The 24161-nt window shown below is 47.0% G+C and overlaps 1 protein-coding gene across 1 annotated transcript in view; it reads left to right on the forward strand.

Annotated features, from left to right (window-relative positions):
• The first annotated feature begins 684 nt into the window (after window positions 1-684).
• Window positions 685-24161, forward strand: part of CHSY1 (chondroitin sulfate synthase 1) — a 58741-nt gene continuing 35264 nt past the window's right edge. The window contains exons 1-2 of the mRNA XM_019726755.2: window positions 685-1476; window positions 14678-15173. Coding sequence (XP_019582314.2) covers window positions 1151-1476; window positions 14678-15173 — 822 coding nt within the window. The 5' untranslated portion in view covers window positions 685-1150. The remainder of the gene's footprint in view (window positions 1477-14677; window positions 15174-24161) is intronic.

The following is a 24161-nucleotide window of genomic DNA, read 5'->3' on the forward strand; positions in this document are numbered from 1 at the left end:
AAGTGACTTCACTGTCCCCTCCCAAGCTTGCGCGTCTCGGACGGCTCCTGGGCTGTTGATTCTATACGTGCTCGCTCCTGCCCACAGACCGGCGGGAACAAAGCGACAGTGTGAACCGGGAGGCGCGGGGAAGGGGCCGCGAGGGCCGCCCGCTGCAGGGCAGGGCGTGGGCTGTGGGTTTATCTGAGGACAGTGTATGCAGGAGGGACCAGCCGTTCGGGGAGAGTTCTGGGACCAAGAAGCCCCTTCTTCAAAAAGCCCTCCTAAGGTGCACGCTGGGCACGCAGCGGGCGAGAACCGGGCCGCCTGGGGGCCACGGCCCCTCCGAGGACCCGGCGCCGCGGCCGGGCACCCGAGCGCGGGCCGGCGGGGGCGTGGTCGCCGGGCAGGGAACGGGGTGAGCGGGCGCCGAGTCGCGGGTCCCCGCCGGCGCCGAGCCCGGCCCCACGCCCCCTCCGCCCGCTGCCCCGCCGCAGACCGCGCGGGCGGGGCGGGCGCTGCGCGCGACCGGAGGGCGCTTTTTTTTTTTTTCGGTTAAACTTTGGCCACGTGAACCGCCCCCCATTCACTTTTGCGCCAATCGGACGGCGCGGACGGATCCCGAGAGGGGCCACGACGCCGCGCCGCCAGGCCGCTTCATAACGCGCCGTGCGTGACGTGAGGGGCGCCTGTTGCAATGGCGAGCTGAGCCGGAGGATGTGCAGCCGCAGCGCCGGCGCCGGCCACGCAGAGGACGGGGACGGGCGCAGCGCGAGCGCAGCCAAGCCGGCCGGGGGACGCGGGCGCGGCGGGACGAGAGCCCGGTCTCGGCGGCCTCTGCTGTCGCCGTCGCACTGGCCCCGCGCCCCCGCGCGCCAGCGGGAGGAGCCGCCGCCGCCTCGCGCCCGAGCCGCCGCCGGCGCGCGCCGGGCATGGTCCCCTCTTAAAGGCGCAGGCCGCGGCGGTGGGCGTGCGGAACAAAGCGCCGGCGCGGGGCCTGCGGGCGGCTGGGGGCCGCGATGGGCACGGCGGGCCCGCGGCAGCCGCGGCGCTGCCCGGGCCGGGCTTCACGGCGCTAGGGCGGGCTGGCCTCCGCGGGCCGGGGCAGCGGGCTGAGGGCGCGCGGAGCCTGCGGCGGCGTTGGCGGCCCGGCGGGCGGAGCGGCGCGGGCATGGCCGCGCGCGGCCGGCGCGCCTGGCTCAGCGTGCTGCTCGGGCTCGTGCTGGGCTTCGTGCTGGCCTCGCGGCTTGTCCTGCCCCGTGCCTCGGAGCTGAAGCGAGCGGGCCCGCGGCGCCGCGCCAGCCCCGAGGGCTGCCGGCCCGGACAGGCGGTGGCGGCGGCTTCCCAGGCCGGAGGGGCGCGCGGCGATGCGCGCGGGGCGCAGCTCTGGCCGCAGGGCCCGGCCCCGGATGGCGGCCCGCGCGACAGGAACTTTCTCTTCGTGGGAGTGATGACCGCCCAGAAATACTTGCAGACCCGCGCCGTGGCCGTCTACAGGTGAGCCCCCTGGTCCCCGGGCACCGCTCTTGCATCCAGCATCCCGGTGGGCGGCCCTGCAGATATCCCCGTGGCTCATGCCTTTGCCTGGTTGCCAGAGCCTAGGCTCCCCGGGTGCCCCTCGGGTGATGCCAGGCTTTGCCTGCCGAGGTCAGAGTCAGGATGGTGAGCGCAACGCTCAAGAGCACAGGCTTTGGGGTCAGATGGACCAGGGTGGTCCCTCTGGGCGTGGTTCTCCCCCCGACTCTGCAAAGCACTTCACCTTTTTTCCTTTGTGAAATGAGCCTGACTGGTTATATCTCTGTCCTAAGGTTGTTAGAAAATCTCTTAGCACAATCCATGTAATAGTGGCGGCAGTGGTGGTTATTATTTGATTCTCTGAAATCTGCACCTTTGCCCTTGCACAACCAGGGCTGATGTAAATTAACCTGGTTAGTCCCCTGCCATAGCATACGTGTAGATTTCATTGTTGGCGGCACTCCTGTTAATGAAAGGGGGTGCCCACTGCACTGACCACACCAGTCTGTTGAGTCAATGGAAAGAGAACCTTGGGTAAAAGCAGTCCCTGGCCCGTGGTAGATTTGGTGTTAACTAGCTGGGTTTAGTGATATTATCCAGTGTCTGGGCCCTAGTTGGCCGTATGAGTCATAAAAGTGGCTGGAATCAGGTTCAGGATTAGCCAAGGATTAACCAAAATAGTCTTGAGAAGAGAGATGATTTGGAAATGGCAGATTTGTATTGGAGAGCATTTGAGGTAGAAGAGGGGTATAGATTCCACTAAGGGATGTAACGGAAACTTTACACGTGTGAAGTACAGAAATGCTTACTGTACGGGGAAGATTTTAGATTCATCCAGAAGGAGAACAAACCACGCCAGGAGGGTCTCTGAGAACGTACTTTTCGAGCAGTCAGTGCTGAGCAAGGCAAGCGGGTTGCTGTTGGTTCTTAATTTAGAACCAGTGCCTTTATAACTTCAACTTTTTAAATCTAGCCCTGGTCTGGATTTGCAGGCATTAGATGTTGTGAGGGGAAAATCCTGTACGCATCGCTGTTCCTCGGAGGGAGGCGGCCAAGGATTGAAAAAGAAGATGGAAGAGCAGGACAGAAATGTCTGCCCTTTCAATGCCTTGATGCCCATCCCTGGGTGTTTCCATTAGGATCTTGTAAATGCAGAGCTCAGGTTTTGCTCGGAAGGGTCCTGAGTCACTGACAAGCGTAGCACGTAGCCAGTGTAAATGTAGACAAAGGGCCTGCTTTGGGGTCCTGCAAAGATTTCTCCCAGACATACCATGAATTACCTGGGATTTTATGCAAATTGTGCTTTTTGACAAGAGACATACCCACATCAGAAATTGAGAATGAACTATATAAATTGTCAATGGCATGGTTTTAAGAGTAAATCCACATGACTGCAATTCGATGGCAAACCCTGTGAAATCACAACTTTGGGGACAATTACCAAAGTAGTTTTTAAAATCATAGGTGCTGTGACTCCTTGCGCCCCCAAACAAATACATTTTCACGAATACCAAATCAACGTACACACAGCAGCAGGGGTCCTATTGTACCAGCAGTACTCAGAAAACATAGTGCAGACTGGACCTGCTACATGACTCTTGGAGGTGACCTTGGCCTTGAGCCCAGGCTTGACCTCTTTTAAAGAGGCCTCCTTTTCAAATCTCCACCTCATCTTTTTTGGATGTACGATTTTATCTCATTTGTTTTCTTTCAGGCAGTTTGGGGAAAGTAGAAACACACTGTGCCCTCTGGCCCCGGGTTTTCCCTTCCTGTGACAATTCTGCCTTTCTGATAAAGGAAAACCCTTACCAGGAAAGATTGTATCCTATCCAGTCCTGCTGTCAGCGGTCCCCGGATACCTTTTCTTTTATCTCGCTGATCTTCAGTTACAGTTACTTGGAGCCTGAGGGTGGACCTACCCTGCCTGTTAAGGTTCTCTGCTTCTCAGCTATCAACCCTGTGTTTTAGACTGGCTGCAGGCGAGGGCACAAGACGATTTTAGCCTTGAGGAACTTTGGGGGCAGGCCTGAATGAGGACGGAGGTTATAGGCTGTAACTTATGATTATGGCCTTGCTGTGCTTTGCAGCCTGGGCCTGAGTCAGCTCTGAAATTGGAAGTTTCCTGCCCAGTTCGGTATACAAGTCGGTTTAATCTTGCGTGAGGTAGAACCCTGGTCTGGCTCTGGGTGTGCTCGGTTTTGCATCTCCCCTGAAAGGGAGATTCATTCTTTACCTTAGAAAAACCTCCACAATGTTTTTTGATTTTGCTTTTCTAAATAAAATTTTTGTTTGGCTTATAAGTTGAAGGCAATGCCAACGTTTTAGTTAGATGGTGTTCTTTTATGCCAGGGAATTGAAAATGGCACGATTTAGGTCTAGAGACTAGTACGTATCTGAGGTCCAGAAAGGAGCATAAAAATTAAAAAGCCTTTGAAAAGTTCAAGGAGATAAGCCTTTCGGCACTGAAGTTAGTGCATTTAATGATGGGACAGACCTATCACTACGGACTTTCACTTTCTAGACCTGCCATATGTGGGAAGTGAGAAGATGGGCCACCAAGAGACCTTAGCAGTGCAGCGACAGTCAACAGCAGGCAAGAAATCGATTTTGAAAAGCAGGCAAAACAAAACTCAAGTGTAGCCTATCAGGGACTGGCCGTGGCCCCGAGCAGGCAACGTAGCTGTTACGTTCCCAGGAATGACCCTGATTCTTCAAAATGTCCAGCACACACCCTTAGGCCCTGTGCCTTTGCTTAACAAATATATGGGTGGCCCCTCGCCTCTCTGAATCCAGAGTGTTGGGGACAACATAATTTGCTTGTTGTCTTGGAGCTGCTGTTCTAGTGGGAGGGACACTGAAAAGAGGGTTTCAGCTAGTGATGGGTGCAGAGAAAATAGAACAGAGTAAGGGCAGGGTGGCATCTCTGTCAGGTGGTTGGGGATGTGGTTGGGAGGGCCTCAGAGAAAGTGGGATTTGGGCTGCGACCTGACCGTGAAATGAGGAACCGGTCGTGTGAATATCGCTGGTGAGCATGCAAAGCAGAGGGAAGAGCTGATAAGTTACAAGGCAGGAACCAGCTTGGAAAGGAACCTGAAAAGAAAGAGGACTGTTGGCCTGATAGTATCGGGGCTCCTGGAATTTTATTCTAAGTGAATTAGAAAGCCTTTGGCGGGTTTAGGCTGGAAAGGAGGTGATTGCATTAGGTCCTAAAAGGGTAATTCTGCCTGGTGTGGAGAGTGGATTGCAGGGAAGCAGGGACATAGGAGGAGGCGTCCAGGTGGTGGGGAGGGTGGCTGGGGCTAGGGGGTAGCAGGGGGCTGGAGGGGGCGGTTCCTGGGTATGTGCTGCAGCCGGAGTAAAAGATGTGCCGACCGGATGCTGGTGAGGGGTGAGCAAGGCACCAGCGATGGCCGCTGGGACGTTGCCTGGGACACACGGTGGGTAGTTGTGCCATTGATTGAGATGGGGAAGGCTAAAGGAAGAATAGACTCGGGGAAGGAGGTAGGTCGACAGAGATGTGGTTTTGCAGAGGAAGAGTTTTAAGAAAGCGTTGAGACCCACGGTGGGTCTATCCTTCTCCATAAATGGAATGACTTTAGAAAGGAATTGAGCAAAGACATACACCTGAAGTGATGACCGTGAGCTCTGAAGCTTCCTTCAGCGAAGCTTCTTGAAGGTCTGGGGAGCTGCGGTTCTACAAATAAACATAAAAGAATTTGTCTTGAGTCATCTGCAGAGTATTTGTACTCTAGGTAGTGTCACTTTAAAATGGTACCAGGATTCCTCCATACTGATTTACTGGGCTGGTTAGGGGCCTGGGTTCCTGTGTTACTAGCTGCAATTCATACTTTTTCTTTTTTCTTACTTATGTTGTTTGATATACATACGTTAAATCTTCATGTAATTCAGACTTTTTCTTTCTGATTTTAGGTGGTTTTTTTTTTTTTTTTTTTTCCTCCCTCCTAAGCTCAGAAAATTATTGCCCTGGAGAGATTTTTTTTTTTAAGGCAACTTTATTTCTAGTTCTAGAAGGGGTGAAATCATCTCAACCTCATTTTTCCCCAACTAGTACATTGTCTCGACACCATCTGTTGAATAAGTTCCCGTTTCCCTACGAGTTTGAAATGCCATCTTCATCACACTCAGAAATCCTGGGTATGTTTCTGGACTTCCTATTTTGTTCCATTGATCTTTCTGTCTGTTCATATGCCAATACCACCCATGGGAATTATTGGAGGTTGAATAATATTTTAATATCCGGTAGACAAGTGCCCCTTTGTTAGTCCTGTTTCCAACATTCCTTGGCTACCCTTCACCTGTTCTTGCTGGGCGAGTTTTGATGCTATTTAGATTTTTCTTTTTTTAAAGAATGGTTTGCTGAAAAGCATACATACTTAGCTTTGTCGTCCATTTTTATGCCCAGAACACTGAGCTAATCTAACACCTTCTGTTTGTCTTGAGTGTTACCTGCCCTGGGCTGAAGATGGGGAACTGTTTTGTTCTTTCTTTACTTTCTCAGAAGAAAGAGGTGGATGGTTTCCCTTCTTTGCCCCGGGAGTGATAAAGGGCACCATTAAAGATTAGCATCAGTCTGTAGGGAATTGTGGGAAGAAAGTTTGAGAAACACTAGCTTTCGATACGGGAATCTTATTGCAAGATGTTGTTATACCGGTTAATGGCCTCTTCCTAATGCTTTAGATGAAAGCAGCCTGTTCCTTTACCAAGACTAATGAGCAAATCTCAGAGTTCCCCTCCTTATTTCTGCAACTCAGTAAACCATATTTACCTTGAAACAGTTTAGAGCAATACTTGCTTTCTCAGATAGAATTCAGTTTGACAAAAATGCGTCGAAAGCTTTCTGTGATCCCAATAATCAAACCGAATGTAAACGTTCGGAGCTGAACCCTTTTCACATTACGAATTACCTGTAGAAGAGGACGAGTGAAAAATGTGGTCCTGAAAATGAGTTTCGATTTCTGTGTCACGGTTCCAGAGCATGAAATGAGCCCTCAGTGAGAATCTCCCCAGGGTAGCCGTGGTTGTCAGTAGGCGATGGTGTTTTCATCGCATTGGCAGTTTCACTTTTCTCCGTCTATTAATTAAGCTGCTATTTATTAAAAGTACAGGAAGAGTCCTAACCTTGCAGAGTTCATCATCCAAGTTTTGGATAAGGGCTCATGCGCTCAGCGCTGTACTAATTACTCTGGGAGCACGCATTAATGCGCGAAGGGGATCAAACACAGTCTCTCTCCCTCACTTTGTCTGGAAGGAAAAGTAGGTTTTGTGGCAGAGACCACAGCAGGTTCCAGAAACATGCAGTAGCAGGAAGGAAGGAAGGAATGATGAGAAAGGACTGTTCCATTGGGCTGGGATCTGAGATCTAGCAATTCCTCTAGAAATTTTTCCGAAGGAACTTGAAGGTGTCCTCAAAGGTGTATGTATGAAGCAGAAATTCCGAGTATCTCTGGTCCCCTGCATTAGTGCTGAGGCCACAATTGATTTCACTGGTTTATCCGTTGCGTGATCACTTCTCGAGCCATAAAAAAGGATGTGGCTGGAATCCTGTAATGAGAGGTTCACAATATTTCAGCGAGAGTAGGTTATCAAGTTGCATGCCCAGCATGCAAATAAACTGACGTGTCTGTGTAGCGTGGAGAAGAAAAGCGTCAGAGTGCACACACCATAATGCTAAGTGATTTTTCATATTTTCCTTGGCACTTTTCTGTTTTTGAGTTTTTCTGCAATGAGCAATTATTTTGTAATAAAGCTACAGTTAAAACAAAAAAAAAAAGGAGATTCCAGGTCTTGGAAGGAAATGTGAGTGCAGGTGCGAGTGTGTTCAATTGCAGGTAACTACAGGCCTGCTGGGCACGGATGGCGTGTCGGTCGTTGGTTCCCTGGGGCTCGAGTCAGGCATCAGTCCGGTTTCAGTGACCATCCTGTCCGGAAACGTAGGGGTGAACGTGTTTATTTGATTACGGGAGCTATGTTTTCCTCAGTTACCATAACATCACACTTCTAGGTGATCCTCGGGAGAATTGGGTGACAGCATTTTTAATCTGAGGGCCGCAGCGTCTATGTTAGTGTGACTACACTGTGCCTCCATGTTTTTCTGGCTTCTGGTTCTAGATGGAATTGGGGCAACAAGAAACTTAGTTATGATTTTAAAGTAGTGAAGCCATCCATCTCTTCACTTGAATTCCGTGTCATTTCCAAAGTGTTTATAGCTACGGTATTTTTCTGTAGATGAGTCCATTTGTTTGTGGATTGAGTAAAAACAAGCTGTAGCCTGCTCCAATTGAATGGCATCTCTGGGCTTGCAAACCCAAAACCTGAGGATTATTGAAAATGCAATTAATGCCTTTAAATGATTTTTTTAAAGTGGAACCTAGAAGTGGAACCTAGAAAGTTTGTTAAACTTTCTTCTGCATGTTTCCAACCTAATGCTGGAAAATGACTGAGCAGGATTTCGAGTAGCAAAGAGAATGAACCACAGAATGAGGGTTTCAGAAGTGAACGTTTGAAGTCTCGCAGCCCCCACTCTGAAGAGGTGTCCTTGACGGGCAGGTAGATCTCAGCCCGGCAGACGCAGCGGGTGGAAGTGGCTGCTCTTCTCACCTGTGATGACCATTTTCTTGGCCTTATCAGTGGGGGAGGGGCTGCGGAAGGAGTGTGGGTGATAACCCAGGAGGCCAGCGTGCAGCATGAAACGGCCAAAACATGGCCAGCGGGGGCTTCAGAATCAGACCCCGTTTGTGATCTGGCTTTGACATTTATTGGCTCTATGGTGTTGTGCAAACTACTTACCTGGCCCCGAGCCTGTCTCCTCATCTGTGAAGTGTGGGTAATACTACCTCACAAACCTCATCGAGCTGTCGTAAGATTGAGTGTCCGATGTCCTGGGCGCAGTGCCCCGTGCTTGATAACTGCTCAGTAAGGGGGCGGTTGGCGGCGCAGCGGGCTGGGGGCCAGACTGGGCCTCGGTAGAGGAAGGCAGTTGGCAAAGGGCTCCGCCAACCTAGGTTAGGGTTTGCATTAAACAACACTGACCTCGATATGTGTATTTTTTTGCTTAGCGTTAGATTGGAAAATGAATTTTGTCTGTGCGTGGTTAAGAATCCGTTGCATATTTACGCTTGTAAGTGTGCAGCACGCACGCAACTGTGTGAGGTGGCCAGCTAGGACGCCAGCGCTTAGGCTTTGGGAAGGTGTCAGGAGGTCCGAATGTGCCTTCTGTCCAACACCCTGATTTTAAGTCTTCCTTTCAGAGAGGCGGCCTTTGTGGGCGCTGTCGCCTGCGTGCTGTGAGCCTGGGCTCCGAGGGCCGCTTGCTCTTAGCTCTCGATACCTTGGAAGTGCCTCCTGGGCTGGTGCCCAGGCCATTGTTGAGGGGGGAAGCTGTAATCCACCCCCCAGCAGCTTTATGCAGGAAAGAAAGGCTCGCAGGGCTTGCTTTCACCTGAAGTCTCTCTTTCAGGATTGACGGGAAAGGGGAAAATTTGATTTCTCTTTCAAAAAAATGTTCCCACCATTTGTGATCTCTCTTATATTTCCCTACCTCCTTCTAAAAGGAACTTGAGACTGCTCACGTCCTAAGGTCATGCACAAAGGGACAGGTAAAGATTTTAAAAGAGGAAACCACATATCCGGAAACCGCAGACGTGCAATGGGGAGCCTGTAGCTAATACCCTGGCTGCAGCGCCCGCATGAGCAAGACAGGCCGGCGAGGCCTGAATCATGCCCGTAACGGCCCGCGGGGCGTGTTCCTTCCGCCCGAGATGCCTTGAGTCAGCCTTTGGGAGCCTTGGAAGGCCGACCTCCGTTTCCCCAGGGCCTGAGCAGGGTCAAGCCCACGGCCGCTCTGACTGGCGCCACACCGGTCCTGCGTGTGCTTTTCGGGCGGGTGTGCCAAGATTGCTGCCCCGTCACACTGCTTCCTGTGGGGACTCGGCCCTTCTGTGCTGCTTCCTATGCCATCCACCAGGGTCTGGAAGCATATTTCACTTAACCCCGAACAGGGCCACGTGGTCTTGGGACTTCTCTTGGGGACCCTCTGGAAGGCTTGGGGCTGAATTTGGCCCCGTTAGCACACGTGGAGGTCACATGATGGCACATAGGTCTCCCCACCTGAGCCTCTGGTGCGAGTGGGCATGTGCCCAGAGGGCCCTTGCTGAGAGCAGGGCGTGCAGCCCCACCATGGTTTTGACACCTTGCTCCCACTTTTCTACTCCTATGCTGCTTTGGCCTCATTTTCTTGCTTGTTTTTTTCATCCTTTGTACATTTTGCTTAAGTTGTCTTCACTCCTTTCTGTAATAGGGGAGAGTATAAATAGAGCATGATATAATTCCTGTTATCTCTCAGCTCTTCCTTCCTGGACTCCGGAGTCTCATGTGTTTGATCATATGAGTCCTTTAAACTTGCTGTAACAGTCAGATGACACATGTCAGAGTGATTTTGGGGTAACTCACAGAAAATCTTCACTTTTTATCTATAAAAATGAGTGTAACTTAAAATCTAGAAAATGTGAAAGTGCTCAATCTTACTCCATTTTTCTCTTAGTTTTTGTCCATTGGATAGAGTAAAAAAAAATATTTTTATTCCACAAGTGAACTTCTATTGTCTAATCTTTTTATCTCTTTGGATGCTTTTTCGCTTTAAACTTTTCCCTCCGGATAAAAAAAAAAAAATTTTTTTCCCCTAACTCTAAATAAACCTATCTGTTGTAGAAAATTTAGAAAATGTAGAAAACACAAAGAAGATGATTAAATCCCTTCTGCTCCTTCATCCAAAAATAACCCCAGTAGACACTCTGGGGTAGCGTTGTGTGTTATTTTGTACATGCAATTGTATTCCCTTAATAACCCACATCTCAAGTCTACACTACTGCCTGCTTTTTAAATTTATCCATACACAGAGGGGGCCAAAAAATGTATACACATTTTAAGAAAGGAAAAATCTGTGTTGAAATTGTAAACTCAATATATACCGATAACAAAAGATAAATACAAGTCCTGTGCATACATTTTTTTGGCACCCCTGGTGCTATGAATGTGTATCTGGGACAGCAGTCATGCTATAGATGTCATTTTGTATAGAAGTGTATTTGATGTAGTTTTTCTTAAAATGACACCGCGTAGGAATGGAGACGGCTCTTAGGTGTTAGCTCACCAAAGGCACGCCGAAGTGACGCTAGTACCGTCCAGCTGTGTTGCTTAACTGTGATTTCACTTGGTGTAAGGATCGCATTTAGAAGCCTGGCAGAATGGAAGGTGGCTTGGCACTCTCAAATTTCAGTTGTCTTATCTGTGATTGAGCAAGAGTTGGTTATCAAGCCACTGGAAATCGAGCTTCCTGGCAAGGGCCTTTGCAAACGTTCGTGGTTTCAGTTGAGAGCGCTTTGCTCCCAGCGACAAGCGTGTTGGTGGCAAAGTTGACATTTGCTTATAAAAATTAAGGAGCTGACCTGTTATGATCGCAGGACGAGGGCCAGCTTGTTTCTTCAGCAGCAATTTCCTTCGTTTCTTTGAAATTGTTACCGCACTGCCACTCTTCCTGCAGGACAGTGAGTCGTAATTTGTGTTCAGAGCTCTTTAAGTGTGTGGAGCTGTTTAAAGGTTTCCTACGTGAAAAGACTGTCGTTTCTAAAGATTGGAGGATTTACAGAAACTCCATATTGAGAGATTTCCCGCAAACCACCAGTCATTTAAGAACAGAAAAGGGCAACTTGAGGTTTTGCTCTGGGTTCCCTAAAAAGGAAAAGATAAATGGGTGGAGTCCCCATGAAACTGCAGAGAGGCTTTTAAGGATGCTTTGGGGTTGGATTGTCTGCCTTTAAAATTAATTGTTTCTCTTCTTGGACAGATGACATCATTTCAAGTCATAGTTTAGCCATTAATTCGCATCAGTGATGGCTGTAACGGGAGTGCGGCTTCTACCGCTGTATTCTGTCTGGTGGGGCAGGTGGAGGCAAGGCCAGACTGATACGAATTTTGATCCTCAGTCTAATACGAAGGATTCTGGTGCTTTAAGTAAAAACACTTGTAAAGTGTAAAGTCTTGTTAGGCTTTAACCCTAACACTGTCTGAGATTGATCGTAAAACAATTCTAATACCTAGCTTGAGTGTGAAGTTTTTAGCCAGAAATGTGAGAAGAGACATTTTCCATATTATCTTCACTCCGGTGTGTAATCGAAACTGGCTAGTCCACGTTTAGCCCACATGCCTGTCTCCCTCATTTTCTCTTTCACTCTCTTATTTGCAAACGTCTGTCTTCCCTAGTAAGCCACGTTTATATAATGCCTCCTGCGTGCCAGGCTGACGTCTAAACCCTTTGGGTATGTCATCCGTTTAACCGTCAGAATCCTGTAAGGCAGGGACTGGTATTGTCCCCAGTTGACAGGTAAGGAAAGTGAGGCACAGAGCAACTTGCCCAAAGTGGAGGCTGGATTCTCACCCCAACAGCCTGAGTCTAGAGCCTGTGCTCTTGACCATTCATTCCACTATCTATGCCTTGTAGGTTGTTCCTTTGAAGGCCTTCCTACCTCATGCCCCAAATAATGGCAGTGTTTTTTAGTATCTTAATAACTTCTGGGGTTGGCTACCTGAGTACTACTTTGAACTTGGTCTGTGTTATTAATCACATTTTAGTTCAGAAGCAGTTGGGTAGAAGCTAAAGTCAAGTTGATTTTATTCACTATCCTTTTAAAATCAGTTGTAAGATAACACAGCCTTTCTAGCTTGAAACTAGTATATTTCAGAAGGCCCTGAATGGTAGTATATTTCAACTCCAGCAAGGCTGTGAATTTTGCCTCTTTATTGTTTTCTGGTTGTGGTTTAAGTTGATTTCTTTCTGAATGTAGGATGGTAGGAAATGGGAGTGTGGCTTATGCAAAAGGGGGGAAGCTCACCTGGAAATTTCTCAAAGACAAGAGACACATGATTTCTATCTTTTTATGCGCGCGTACACACGACATCTCTGTCACTTACATCACACGAGTGGACAGTATTTTTTGATCTCTGTTACATGCCAAGCACTGAAATTATTTGTTTTCAAAGAACTTGTGACTGCCAAACAAAATTCATTTTTACATAAGGGGAGGAACCGGAGGCTCCTTGACGTGGGTGGGGGGACTTCTCGGTACAAGTTCTCAGGACTTCTCGTCATCGCTGACTTCCCCCAGGACGCGAGTTGCATCTCCTCCACTTGTTACCGTGTCACAAGGCTGTTTTAAGTTACCATACATTCCATGCACGTGGCGCTTCATTCGCAGTTTGAAATGGACTTGTCTCTGTGGGAGGGCTTGGTTTCTCTTTAAATTCATTGCCCCATCCCTGCTATGTTTACTTTATATCCTTTTTTTTTTAGGGGCATATTCTTTGTGAAAATGAAGTCCAGTTCCTGGGACAGCATCTGTAGTCCCATTGGGCTCTATATATGCCGAATTCTTTGTTCAAGAGTTCCGCAAGTGGCGTAAGGTCCTTTTGAAATCCATAGGCATGAAGGGAGAAACGTGACAGCTACGGTATTACGTCCATTCTAAGATGCACATTTCTTTTTTCACATTGTAAGTTCTCTGAGGTCAAGATGCATGTTATAGTTGCTGGCATCATGTGATTATGATTGGAAGTTTGTTTTGTCTGTTATTGGGACAAAAACAGTGGTGCATCTTACAGCTGACATCCTAGAGTTGATGAAAAATGATGTATGTTTAATCGTTGGACTTTCTGAGAAGTATGTTTGACGCAAAGTTCAGTCCCATCCAATTTTTCCTTAGGCTTGAATGAGAGAAGTTTGAAGTTATTTTATATTCTTTTTCGTTGGGTTAGGAGGAGAATTAAAAGCGAGTAATTATTTAAGTGCTTCATTGTAGATTGTTTTAAAAATTATGAAAGTAATGCCATGCTTTAGAATTTCAGTTTTGCAAGAAGCAAAAACTTCCGGAGAATGGATGGCAGTGATAGGCACAGAATAGTGTTTAATGCCACCGATTGTTAGATTTACAAATGGGTAAAATGGTAAATTTCAGGTTATGTGTATTTTATCGCAATTAAGTCCACTACACCCCCCCCCAAAGTGATATCATGCCCATAACAATTTCACTCAGTACAGAAATGTGCAGAATAAAAGTGAAGGTCTTTATCCACCCCCAGCTCCTCCCCATTTCTTTCCTTCTGGTATATTTTCAGAGATTTCTCTCCTAAGACTTTCCATTAGTGGTTCGTGACAGTTCAATAAAGATCTGTTGGGGAGGGCATCGTCTGGGAACCGTGACGTTTTGCTCTTATGGAGGCTCAATTGACTATTCGCCTCACCCTCTATGATAGGTTTGCCCTAGAAGTCGTCTGTATAAATGCATTTTTGTAGCATGACTACTGCAGCTCTAAATATAATCCATAGTGTAAAAACGTCTAAGGAAAACCACCTTGTTTCCTTTGCACTGACCACCAGCTTCCCCTCTCAGTGAGATGAGCAGTCCCCTGGAAACGCGTGTCGCAGCTCCCTGTCCCCTTCCGCCTCGTCCACCCCTGAGGCTTCAGAACCACAGCCCTTCACCTCCCACCTGCCGCATCCCGTCACTGGGTTGGTCCTATGGCTTTTGTCACAGAAAGGACCCCAGTGTGCCTCTGCCCTGCCCTCACAACAGCCCCCTACTCGGGGTTCTGGGTCTGTGTGTCCCATTTGCGTCCTTTGGTTCCGCTCTGTGGGACTGGGAGCCTTTCTTCCAGAGGCTCGTTCACAGGGACACGTCCGTGCATCATGTACTGTCCTGACGAAGGTGTGAGGTCCGAGTCAGGTCGTTCTGCTCACCCCGCAGCCCTGTCTTAGCACATACGTGGCGCCTGATGGGCATTCAGAGCAAACGTGTTGAATGAACAGTTCTGTTTCTTACTGTCCTTAGAGCGGAATCAGAAAATGAACCAGCACATGTGGTCCTCGGTGGCCTGGCAGTTGTTTTCCGCCGCCGCTGAAACTTAGCTGTCCTGGAACTAGCTTAACATTCCACCATTCTTTTTCCTTGGGATTCTTTTGAAAACAAATGTGGACTTGGGGGAAGGCAGCAGATGAGGTGGCTTATCATCCTCTAGACCACACAATGAATCACTCAGCGTGGGCAGGTAGGGCACTGGCTGGAAATGGGGAGGTTGGCGTCAGCTGCTCTCACTGATATCATTTTCATTGCAGAACGTGGTCCAAGACGATTCCTGGGAAAGTCGAATTCTTCTCGAGCGAGGGCTCCGACACGTCCATCCCGATCCCCATCGTGCCCCTGCGGGGCGTGGACGACTCGTACCCGCCCCAGAAGAAGTCGTTCATGATGCTCAAATACGTGCACGACCACTACCTGGACAAGTACGAGTGGTTTATGCGCGCGGACGATGACGTTTACATCAAAGGGGACCGCCTGGAGAGCTTCCTGCGCAGCCTGAACAGCAGCGAACCCCTGTTTCTCGGGCAGACGGGCCTGGGCACCACGGAGGAGATGGGCAAGCTGGCCCTGGAGCCGGGCGAGAACTTCTGCATGGGGGGGCCGGGCGTGATCATGAGCCGCGAGGTGCTGCGCAGGATGGCCCCGCACATCGGCAAGTGCCTGCGGGAGATGCACACCACGCACGAGGACGTGGAGGTGGGGCGCTGCGTGCGCAGGTTCGCGGGCGTGCAGTGCGTCTGGTCCTACGAGGTAAGGACGGAGCCTGGGCCGCGGGCGCCCTTCCGCCTTCGTTTGTTAACGTCAGTTTCCTCTTGTGTTTAGAACCCACCTTGTGCGCTTTGATTCCTGAGTTAATAGGGAATGGCCTCGGGGGCCGGAAGAAAAGATGCGGTTTGCTGCAGCTCACGGGGACGGGTTCAAGATGATCCAGAAAATTCGCCGCGTCCCTTGTGCTGATTCTGCAGATGTGATTGCGAGAGGGCTGGGGGGTGTTTTCCACGTTCTGCCAAAGGCCTCGCTTTCCCCGTCTGGTCACGTGGACCCGCCCAGTGTACAGACTTCCCTGTTTGGAATTCATCAAATGAGGAATGGTGTAAAAAAGCCGACAGCATCGGGCTTTGCGTGTGTCCCAAGCACTTGACTTTTTCGACGGTGATTGTCATCAGTAACGTTGCCGTGTAGTTGTTCCTTTCAGAATAAGTGGTGGGCAATTTCCGAGTTCTCCTCGCATACAGATGCAATTTTTTGAAGGAAGGCTACTTGTAGATACTTCTCTCTAACAGTTCTAGAGAAGAGGAGTTTGCTTTTGGTTTTGCTGTTTTTGTTGGCAGATACGCACCTTTTGCCTGTGTTTGCAGGATCTGATATTAGTCAGTGGAAAAAATTATTTAGGTTGTGTTGTATTTCGATCGATGCACTACTGATTGTGTGGAGCAGAGGGAATTGCTAGACCTTTTGTCCAAGGAAAAGAAACACGCTCTCTGATGCAAACTGTTAGCTTTTCTTCTGAGTTACTTTTCTGAAGTACTTGAGTGAAGGAATGGTATTCTTGCCTGTACTTGCCTTCACCCGAGACTTGCTTTTAAATGTCTCCTAATCACTATGTTTCTTTCATTTGAACTTTTAGGGAAGTGGACATTTTCGAGTGTACAGGAAGTAGTCTTCACGTAGTTTCTAATTATAAAAGATACATTTTTAATCCCAAGTGTGATATGAAGGACCCCTCTAATCTCTGTGTGCCCGCCCCCTCTGCCCCTGCACAGGCCGTTGCTCGCTGGACCTAGGGGCAATCTCTGTGTTCATGGGATTTTTGCAGCAAGGAAAACTGTTTGGGTGTTTCGTGCAGTTTTGAGGCCAGTACAACTGGCAGTATTTCTGCATTTTCCCCATCCTGAATGAAGTAGTTATGACCTTCCCATGTTTCATTATGGTTAAACTGTGTAATGCCTTGTGTATTTTGGAATGCTTTCTGCCGCCCCTGATCTCTGGGAAGCTAGCCTTCCTGCTGGAATTGCTGGAGGGTGGGCCTGCCTTTGAGAGAGAATTTCAAAAGCTGCGTGCCTTAGCGCTGTCATGCTGTTGTATCTTACATGCTGCTCGGTCGCCCCCAGGAGAGCCGATGTCTTGAGGTTAGTGCCCAGAAGGTGTTGTCCCGGGGCTGCAGGGGGTGGGAGACAGTTTTCAGGCTGTTTTCCCCCCATTCTGGCAGAACCGCCCAAGTTTTCAGTCATCCTGTCTGGACTCTTGGAGCCGCCTCTTAGATTTGGTGCGTCTGGTAAATGACCTCATTACCTAAAAGGATCTGGTGGGACAGAAGCTGGAGCCCTGGGAGGTGCCCTGTCCCTATCTGGGATGTCCTGGGGAGTGGCATCCCTGCTTTCCATTTCTTTAAATGCCTGGTGACAGCAGAGCCTTGCCTAGATACTGCGGCTTGCTCTGTCATCGCGGGGCTTGTACCAGGTGTTTTGGAGACGATCTTCGCCCAGAATGTGGTTTTTCTTTTCACTGTAAATATGGTATTTTTACCATGTGCAAATTGTGGATTTAAGTGTAGTCTGATTTATCATTCTTTCCTTGGATGGTTTGTGCTTTTTCTGCCTCGTTTAAGAAGAGCTTCTCTTCCTTGGGTCGCAGGAAGTTTTTCCTATAGATTTTTCTGTAAATTTAAAGTTTTGCCTTTCACATGTAGTGCTTCATCGTTACAATTTTTAAGAAATCTGTCTGTTGGGAAATTTACATTTTACTGGACCTCTGATTTTTTTTGTCTTTTATGGCTCTAAGTGCATCTAACCTAAGTCATTAGGATGTATTATTGTGTTCATCACTCAAGTGTGATAAATCCCGCCTGTGGGTCAGGAACTTCTATTGCACTTCCTTACATCTAGTTTCTCCATTAAGGCTCACATGCTGAGGTGGAGTTTTGTGTTAAAGGCAATTACTATAAGCTTTGGGTCTTGGAAGGTACTTATTTAGCTCTACTGTAAACCCAGCCAGAAGGCGTATTTTTTTTTTTTTTTTTTTTTTTTTGCAAATTGCAATAATGCCTTAGAATTACAGTTTTACATAATTAAAATGGCTCGTGCAACTGTCATCAAAATCCAGATTCACTGCTAAGCTTGTGTTGATTCTTTTGCTGGTTATCTGTTAATACATAGCTTTCAAAAACTTTATTTGGAAATCGCAGGAAAGTTACGATAGAAAAAATAGTGCAAAGAACATCCATACACCCGATACCTAGATTAACCTGTTAACATTTTATTCCGTTCTCATTCGCTTGTGTACCCCCAGTGTCTCCCCGTCCCCCCTATTCAGAGACATACACCAACCCCCCACCATTTGAGAATAACTTGCATTGTGGCCCTTTAAATAGTGTCAATGGATTTTGACTAAGAACAGGGAAATTCTCTTCTACAACCACAGCTTAAGTAAATTTAATGTGGATACTTTAACCTACTGTTTATATTCTAATTTTGTCTGTTGAGTCAGTGAAATCCCATGTATCAATTTTTCCTTCTCCATTACAGGATCCAGCACAGGGTCTGGTACTGCAGCTGGTTGTCACGTCTCTTGAGACTCCCTTTCACCTGGAACGTTTGCACAGCCTCTTTCTTTGTCTTTTAGGACCCTGGCATTTTCGATAAGTGGCTTTAAAGACTTCATTGTCATAATGAAAAACTGGGATTTCAATGTATGACTAGCAAGCCATAAGGCAGTTTTTGGGACTGCTTCTCAAGGCTTGTTTGAAACCTCCCACATGCAGCCAGTGAAGAGAATGGGCCTGGAGGCTGTTCAAACTGCTGGAAACGTCTGGGAGGAGCTGGCAAGGCTGCTTCCCCCTTGCCACCCAGGGTCACCATTATTAACTCAAGTTATACCAGAGTTGTTCTTCGAGAAACATTACTGAACATTTTAAAACAATAATTTATTTTATTTGGGCAAATACGTGAAATATTATACTACCCTTTTTAGTAAGAGGGAACAAAAAGAAAACATTGACCTAAGTAACCTATTGTATTATGAACTTTTTATTGAAGTATATTAGGCCTGTGGGAAGTGCACAGATCATTGACACGTGTAAAACACAGTGGGTTTTTCACAGACTGACCACAGCTGGATAATCAGCATCCAGATCTTGCTTTTATTATTTTCACTCAACGTTGGCTAGTAATGAAGGTGTTTTGGGTAGAAAATAATCATTGCTAATGAGTGTTGGAGCTAGGCATAGATGGATTGGGCAACTTGAAAACATTTGTTGTTTTTTAATAGCTAATGCTGTCACATGATTCAAAATTCAAAAGTACCAGGGTTTCCAGGGACCAGTTTTGCCACCTCTACCTTTCGCCAGCCCTGGGTTTCTCTCATGAGTCAGCATGTCCTATGGAGACGCCCTGTGCGTTTATAAGCAGTAAGTTTGCATGTCTTCTGCCTTGTGCAGGAATGGAAGCATCTTCTGTACACTGTCTGCCTCTTGCTGGTTTTCACGTACTTGTCTTGGGCGATTTTCCATTCGGTACATACAGAGCTTCATTTTTTTTTTTAATGGACATTCAGGCTAGTCCCAGTTCTTTTCAGCAGTGTTTCTCATCAGTCATTTAACCCAACGTTTCCCACCCTTTTTCACATCGTGGCACACACATGGAGGCGAGTGCCCCAAAAGGGCTCCTGCTCCCCCAACCCCTCACCACTGCACCCCTCGCTCCCAAATGAAGGGATCGTTATCTTGGCACACCTGCGTGTTGGGATATACTGGTTGTGATGCTGAGTTAACCAGTAAGTGTTCATTAGGGATCATTAATGGACCCAGCACTGCCCTCTGAACCGGTAGGAAATTGCAAAAGAAGAATGAAATGGGAACGGCCTTTTTCTCCCTCAAGGACTTTGGTTACTTGAGAAGACAAAAATATATGTTCCTGAAATAGGTAAAAAAAATGTTAAAGTGTAAAACCCTGTGATACTGATTTTAAAGACAGATGTGCGCTGCTTAGTGGTGGGGATACGTCCTGCAGGTGATTTTATCGTTGTGCGAACATCACAGAGCGTTTGCACAAACCTCGGTGGTGTAGCCTATTGCACACGAGGCTGTGTGGTACCAGCCCTGGTGTATATGTGTCCGTCGCTGGCCAGATGTCGTTACGCGCTGTATGAAACAGGGAAGGGCAGTATGAGTGATGTTCTTTTTATGGGAAGGCATATCACCAAGGGAAATGGGGGTTAAGGCAAAATATGTACAAAGAGAAGGTCCTCCTTTTTAGTCTGACTGACGTATAGAGGAATTGTGAGCATCCTTCCATCAGAAGCCTGGGGTCTTTTTCTTCTTTAATCATAGAAGAAATAATTTCTTAACTGCTGGTTGTCGTGGAGCTGATCTGTGGAACAGTGGTGCCTTCCTCCTTCCTTCAGGCTGCCCAGGAACTTACCTGGCCAGGCACCAGGCAGGCTGGCATAGACGCTCCAAACACCGACCACTGCTGCTTCCCGTTTCTTCAAGGCAGGGCCCCTTGTGGTGGTATACTGAGCCTTACCTTTTGTTCTGCACGTTCGGTGGTTCAATTTCCAAGCTTCTAATGGATCAGAGAGGCAAATTAGCGCCCCCAAAAGGGGGTTACTATGTAAGGACTGTATCAGCAGTGAGCAGGAAGGACATGAAGGGGAAGTAGAAAATAAGAGAAAGTGAGACCATGCACAGTGCAGCGTCTGAGAACAACCATCGTGTTACTGGTTTCTAATTTCATGCCATATGATTGGAGCACGTGCTTTGTATTACTTTAGTTCTTTAAAATTTATTGAGACTTTCTATGGCCTAACATGTGTTCTACCCTGGAGAAGGTTCCATGTGCACTTGAGAAGAATGTGTCTTCTGCTATTGTTGAGTGAAGTGTTCTGTAGCTGTCTGTTAGGTCTGGTTGGTTTACATGTTGATTCCCAGTGTTCTCTTTCCTCGTTACTGTCTGTCTAGTTCTGTCCATTATTGAAAGTGGGCTATTGAAGTTACCAGTATTATTGTTGAATTGTCTATTTCGCCCTTCAATTATAGCAGTTTCTGCTTCGTGTATTTTGGGACTTTGTTGTAGGGTGCATATATATTTATAACTGTAACATCTTCCTGATGGATGAACCCTTTCATTATAAAGTTTCTTTTCCTTTAATAGTCTTTTTGTTTAGTCTTACAGCCTATTTTGTCTGATATTAGTATAACCACTTCAGCTTTCTTTTTGTTATTTGCATGGTGTATTTTTTCCATTATTTTGCTTTCAGCCTGTGTCTTTGAATCTAAAGTATATTTTTTGGAGATAGTATATACAGTCATACCTCATTTAATTGCTCGTCACAGTTATTTTGTTTTTTACAAATGGAGAGTAAGACCCTCCACCAGCAAAACGATTGCGACTCGCTGAAGGCTCAGGTGATGGTGAGCATTTTTCAGCAATAAAGTATTTTTAATTGAGGTATGTACGTTGTTTTTTTAGACATAATGCTATTGCATACTTAGTAGACTACTGTATAGTGTAAACATAACTTTTATAGTTGTGGGAAACAAAGAAATGTGTGTGATTCACTTTATTGCGCTGTTAGCTTTATTGCAGTGGTCTGAAACTGAACTCGCAATGTCTGCAGTTGTAGCATTTAAAAAATCTATTCTGCCAGTTCTGCCTTTTAATTGGAGTGTTTAATCCATTTACATTTAATATCATTACTGATAGGGTAGGATTTATGTCTGTCATTTTGTTCTTTGTTTTCTGTGTCATGTCTTTTTTGTTCCCCAATGCTGCCTTTTTATGTGATAGAGATTTTTATATACATTTCACTCTTTTGTCATTCAGTTCTTTTACTTTAGTTTTTTTGAGTTATGTTTTTAGAAGTTGTCCTGAGTGTTGTAATTGACATCTTAATTGATAACATAGTTCAGATTAATACCAACTTAAATAATACTATATACAATCTTTGCTTTTATGTAGCTCAGTTCTCTCTCCACTCCTTTGTGCTGCTGTTGTCATACAAATTATATCTTTATACATTGTATGCCTGTCAACACAGATTTATAATCATTGCTTTATGCTGTTGTCTTTTATATCAGATTAGAGAAAACAAGAGTTACAGACCAAAAAATACTTGTATACTGTCTTTTATATTTCCCTATGTAGTTACCCTTATTGGGCTCTTTATACGTGTGTCTTGGAATTATTGTCTAGTGTCCTTTCATTTCTGAAAGACTCTCTTTAATATTTCTCACAAGGCAGATTTGCTAGTGAAAAATTCTCCGTTTTGTTTATCTGAGAATGCCCTAATTTCTCCTTCACTTTTGGCGGATGGTTTGTTGATAAAGGATTCTTGATTGACAGTCTTTTTCTTTTCAGCACTTTGAATGGAAGCTTGCTGGTATCCATGGTTTCTGATGAGAAATCAGTTGTTAATCTTGTTAAGAATCTCTTGTATGTGATGAGTTGCTTCTCTTGCTGCTTTCAAGATTCTCTCTGCCTTTCAACAGTTTGATTATAATGTGTCTCTTTGAGTATCGTACTTGGAGTTTGTTGACCTTCTTGGGTGTGTGGGTTGTTTTTCATCAAATTTGGGGAGTTTTCAGCCATTATTTCTTCAGATATTCTTCCTGTCCCTTATTCTTGCTCTTCTTCTGGGACCGCCATGATACATATGCTCAAGCTGCTTAGTTTATTTGTCTTTCTACTCTTCAGTCTGGATAATCTCAATCGACCGATCTTCGGCTTTACTGATGCTTCCTTCTACCCGTTCAAATCTGTTGTGAATTTTTCATTCCAGTTGTACTTTTCAACTCCAGAATTTCTATTTGGCTCTTTTTTTTTTAATCATTGCTATCTCTTTATGGCCTGCTCTTTTCCCCTGTATGTGGCTAGGCTATACTTTCTTTCGTCTTTGCATGTCTCATAACTTCTGTGGAAACGGGACATTTGAAATAATATAGCAGTTCTGGACCTCAGTGCTGTTCCTTCCCCAGGGTTTGATGTTGTTGTTGCTGTTGTTTGTTTAGTGACTTTTTTAGAACTAATTCTGTTACGTCTGTATTCTTTTGTGTGTGTGGTCACTAAAACCTCTGCTGGGTTTGCTTAGTGGTCAGCTAATGATTGGATGGAGATTTCCTTCGATGCCTGGAACTGAGAAGTCTCCCCGGCTCTGCTGAGGGGCTCTGTCCCTCATCACGCAGTTTTCAGCTCTTCCTTAGCCTCACCTTCGACTTGACTGGACATTAGCCATGTGAGCGCTTAGGGTTTTCTCGGGTCTTCCCCTGTCATGTGCATAGTCCCGCACATGTGAGTGGCCTGAGATTCCCAGGAATGGATTCAAATGTCTGAGAGTCCCTTACAGACTCCTCACACCCAGCTTTTCTTTTTCAGCTTTTTGGTTAGCGCATATTTTGCCCAAACTGCTAGCCATTACCTCTGGCAGCGTGATATTTAACAATTGCCTGTGATGGTTTTTGACAAATACCTCCACCTTAACCCCACTCCCGTAGGCTGTGTGCAATGGAAGGGCTCTGAATTAGGGCAGATAAAGATAGCCTTGAGAGTGGGATCTTCTAGGGAACCACCAGAGAGTGGAAATGACACTTCCCTGGGAACGGGGCTTTGAAGGAGCTCCAGCCTTGTTCTGCTCCCTCCAATGGCTGCCAGGCTGCCGGTTTTCCCGTGATTGTGGACTCTTGGTTTTCAAGGTTCCCACATGGCTAGGGAACAGGGAATAGAAGTCAGGCAAGTCAAAATGCCACAAAGCTCACTGTTGTTACCAAAATTTCACTATTTTTCTTGCATAAATGCTTCCTGGATTGCTGCAAGCCTTTGGCCAATATCCAGAGTCCTGAAAAAGTTGCCTCAAACAATTTTTGCCTGTGTTCTCTTTGCTTTTATGGAGGAGAGACGTTGTGGAGGGCGTTACTTCACCATTTGCACTGCTGTCACCTCACACAGTCCATTCCGGGGCCTTAGCTTCACGGCGTACATTTCCTGTTTGCAGTTAGATCAATCACTCTGGATCTCCTGTCATCCTTTACTTAAGAAGTCAGAGAGCAGTACCCTAAGCGTTAGAAAGACTTGCAACCAGTTCCTATATGCACATACATTCATTTCTTCAAATAAAATGGGAACATCTGCTGTGCTCAGGGCACTGTCCTTGTTGGTGACATAGCTGTGCAGAGGGCACAGGCCCTGCTCTCTTGTGTTCTGGGGGGGCTGGGCCGGGTGCAGAGAGACAACAGTAGAGTAGTGTGTTGATGTGTGTAAGATGTAGCAAGGGGGCCGACGTTGCCGGAGTGTGGGAGCAAGGGGAGGGGGTGAAGGAGGAGACCACGTGGCGTGACTCCTGACGGAAGCAAAGGTAGGGCCTCGTGGGCCTGCACGTGAGTCACAGTGCGCTCACTTCATTCTTCACCAGCTGTGTGACGTCGGGCAGCAAGGAGCCTGATTTCTCTGGATCTTCATGTACTTTGAAAAGGGGATCAGAAATTGCCGATTCAGGACTGTTTCAAGGATTCGCTGAGATGACGCGTGTTGTCATAGCTGGTGCTTGGCACAGAGCCAGTGCTTGTGAACTGCTGGGGCTGTTGGGGGAGAACCCGCCCCCCCCCCCATCTGAAAACGAAGCCATTCAGAGCTCATCCCGGAGGACTCTGCAGAGATCTTGACGTGTAGATGTCAATCCTGGGATATGATTTGTAGCAGCATGGTGGTCTTGGCATCCCTGTTTTTTTGCTTTTACCATTTAGAGAAG

The sequence above is a fragment of the Rhinolophus sinicus genome, linkage group LG13 (genome assembly GCF_036562045.2).
Source record: "Rhinolophus sinicus isolate RSC01 linkage group LG13, ASM3656204v1, whole genome shotgun sequence".
Lineage (NCBI taxonomy): Eukaryota > Metazoa > Chordata > Mammalia > Chiroptera > Rhinolophidae > Rhinolophus > Rhinolophus sinicus.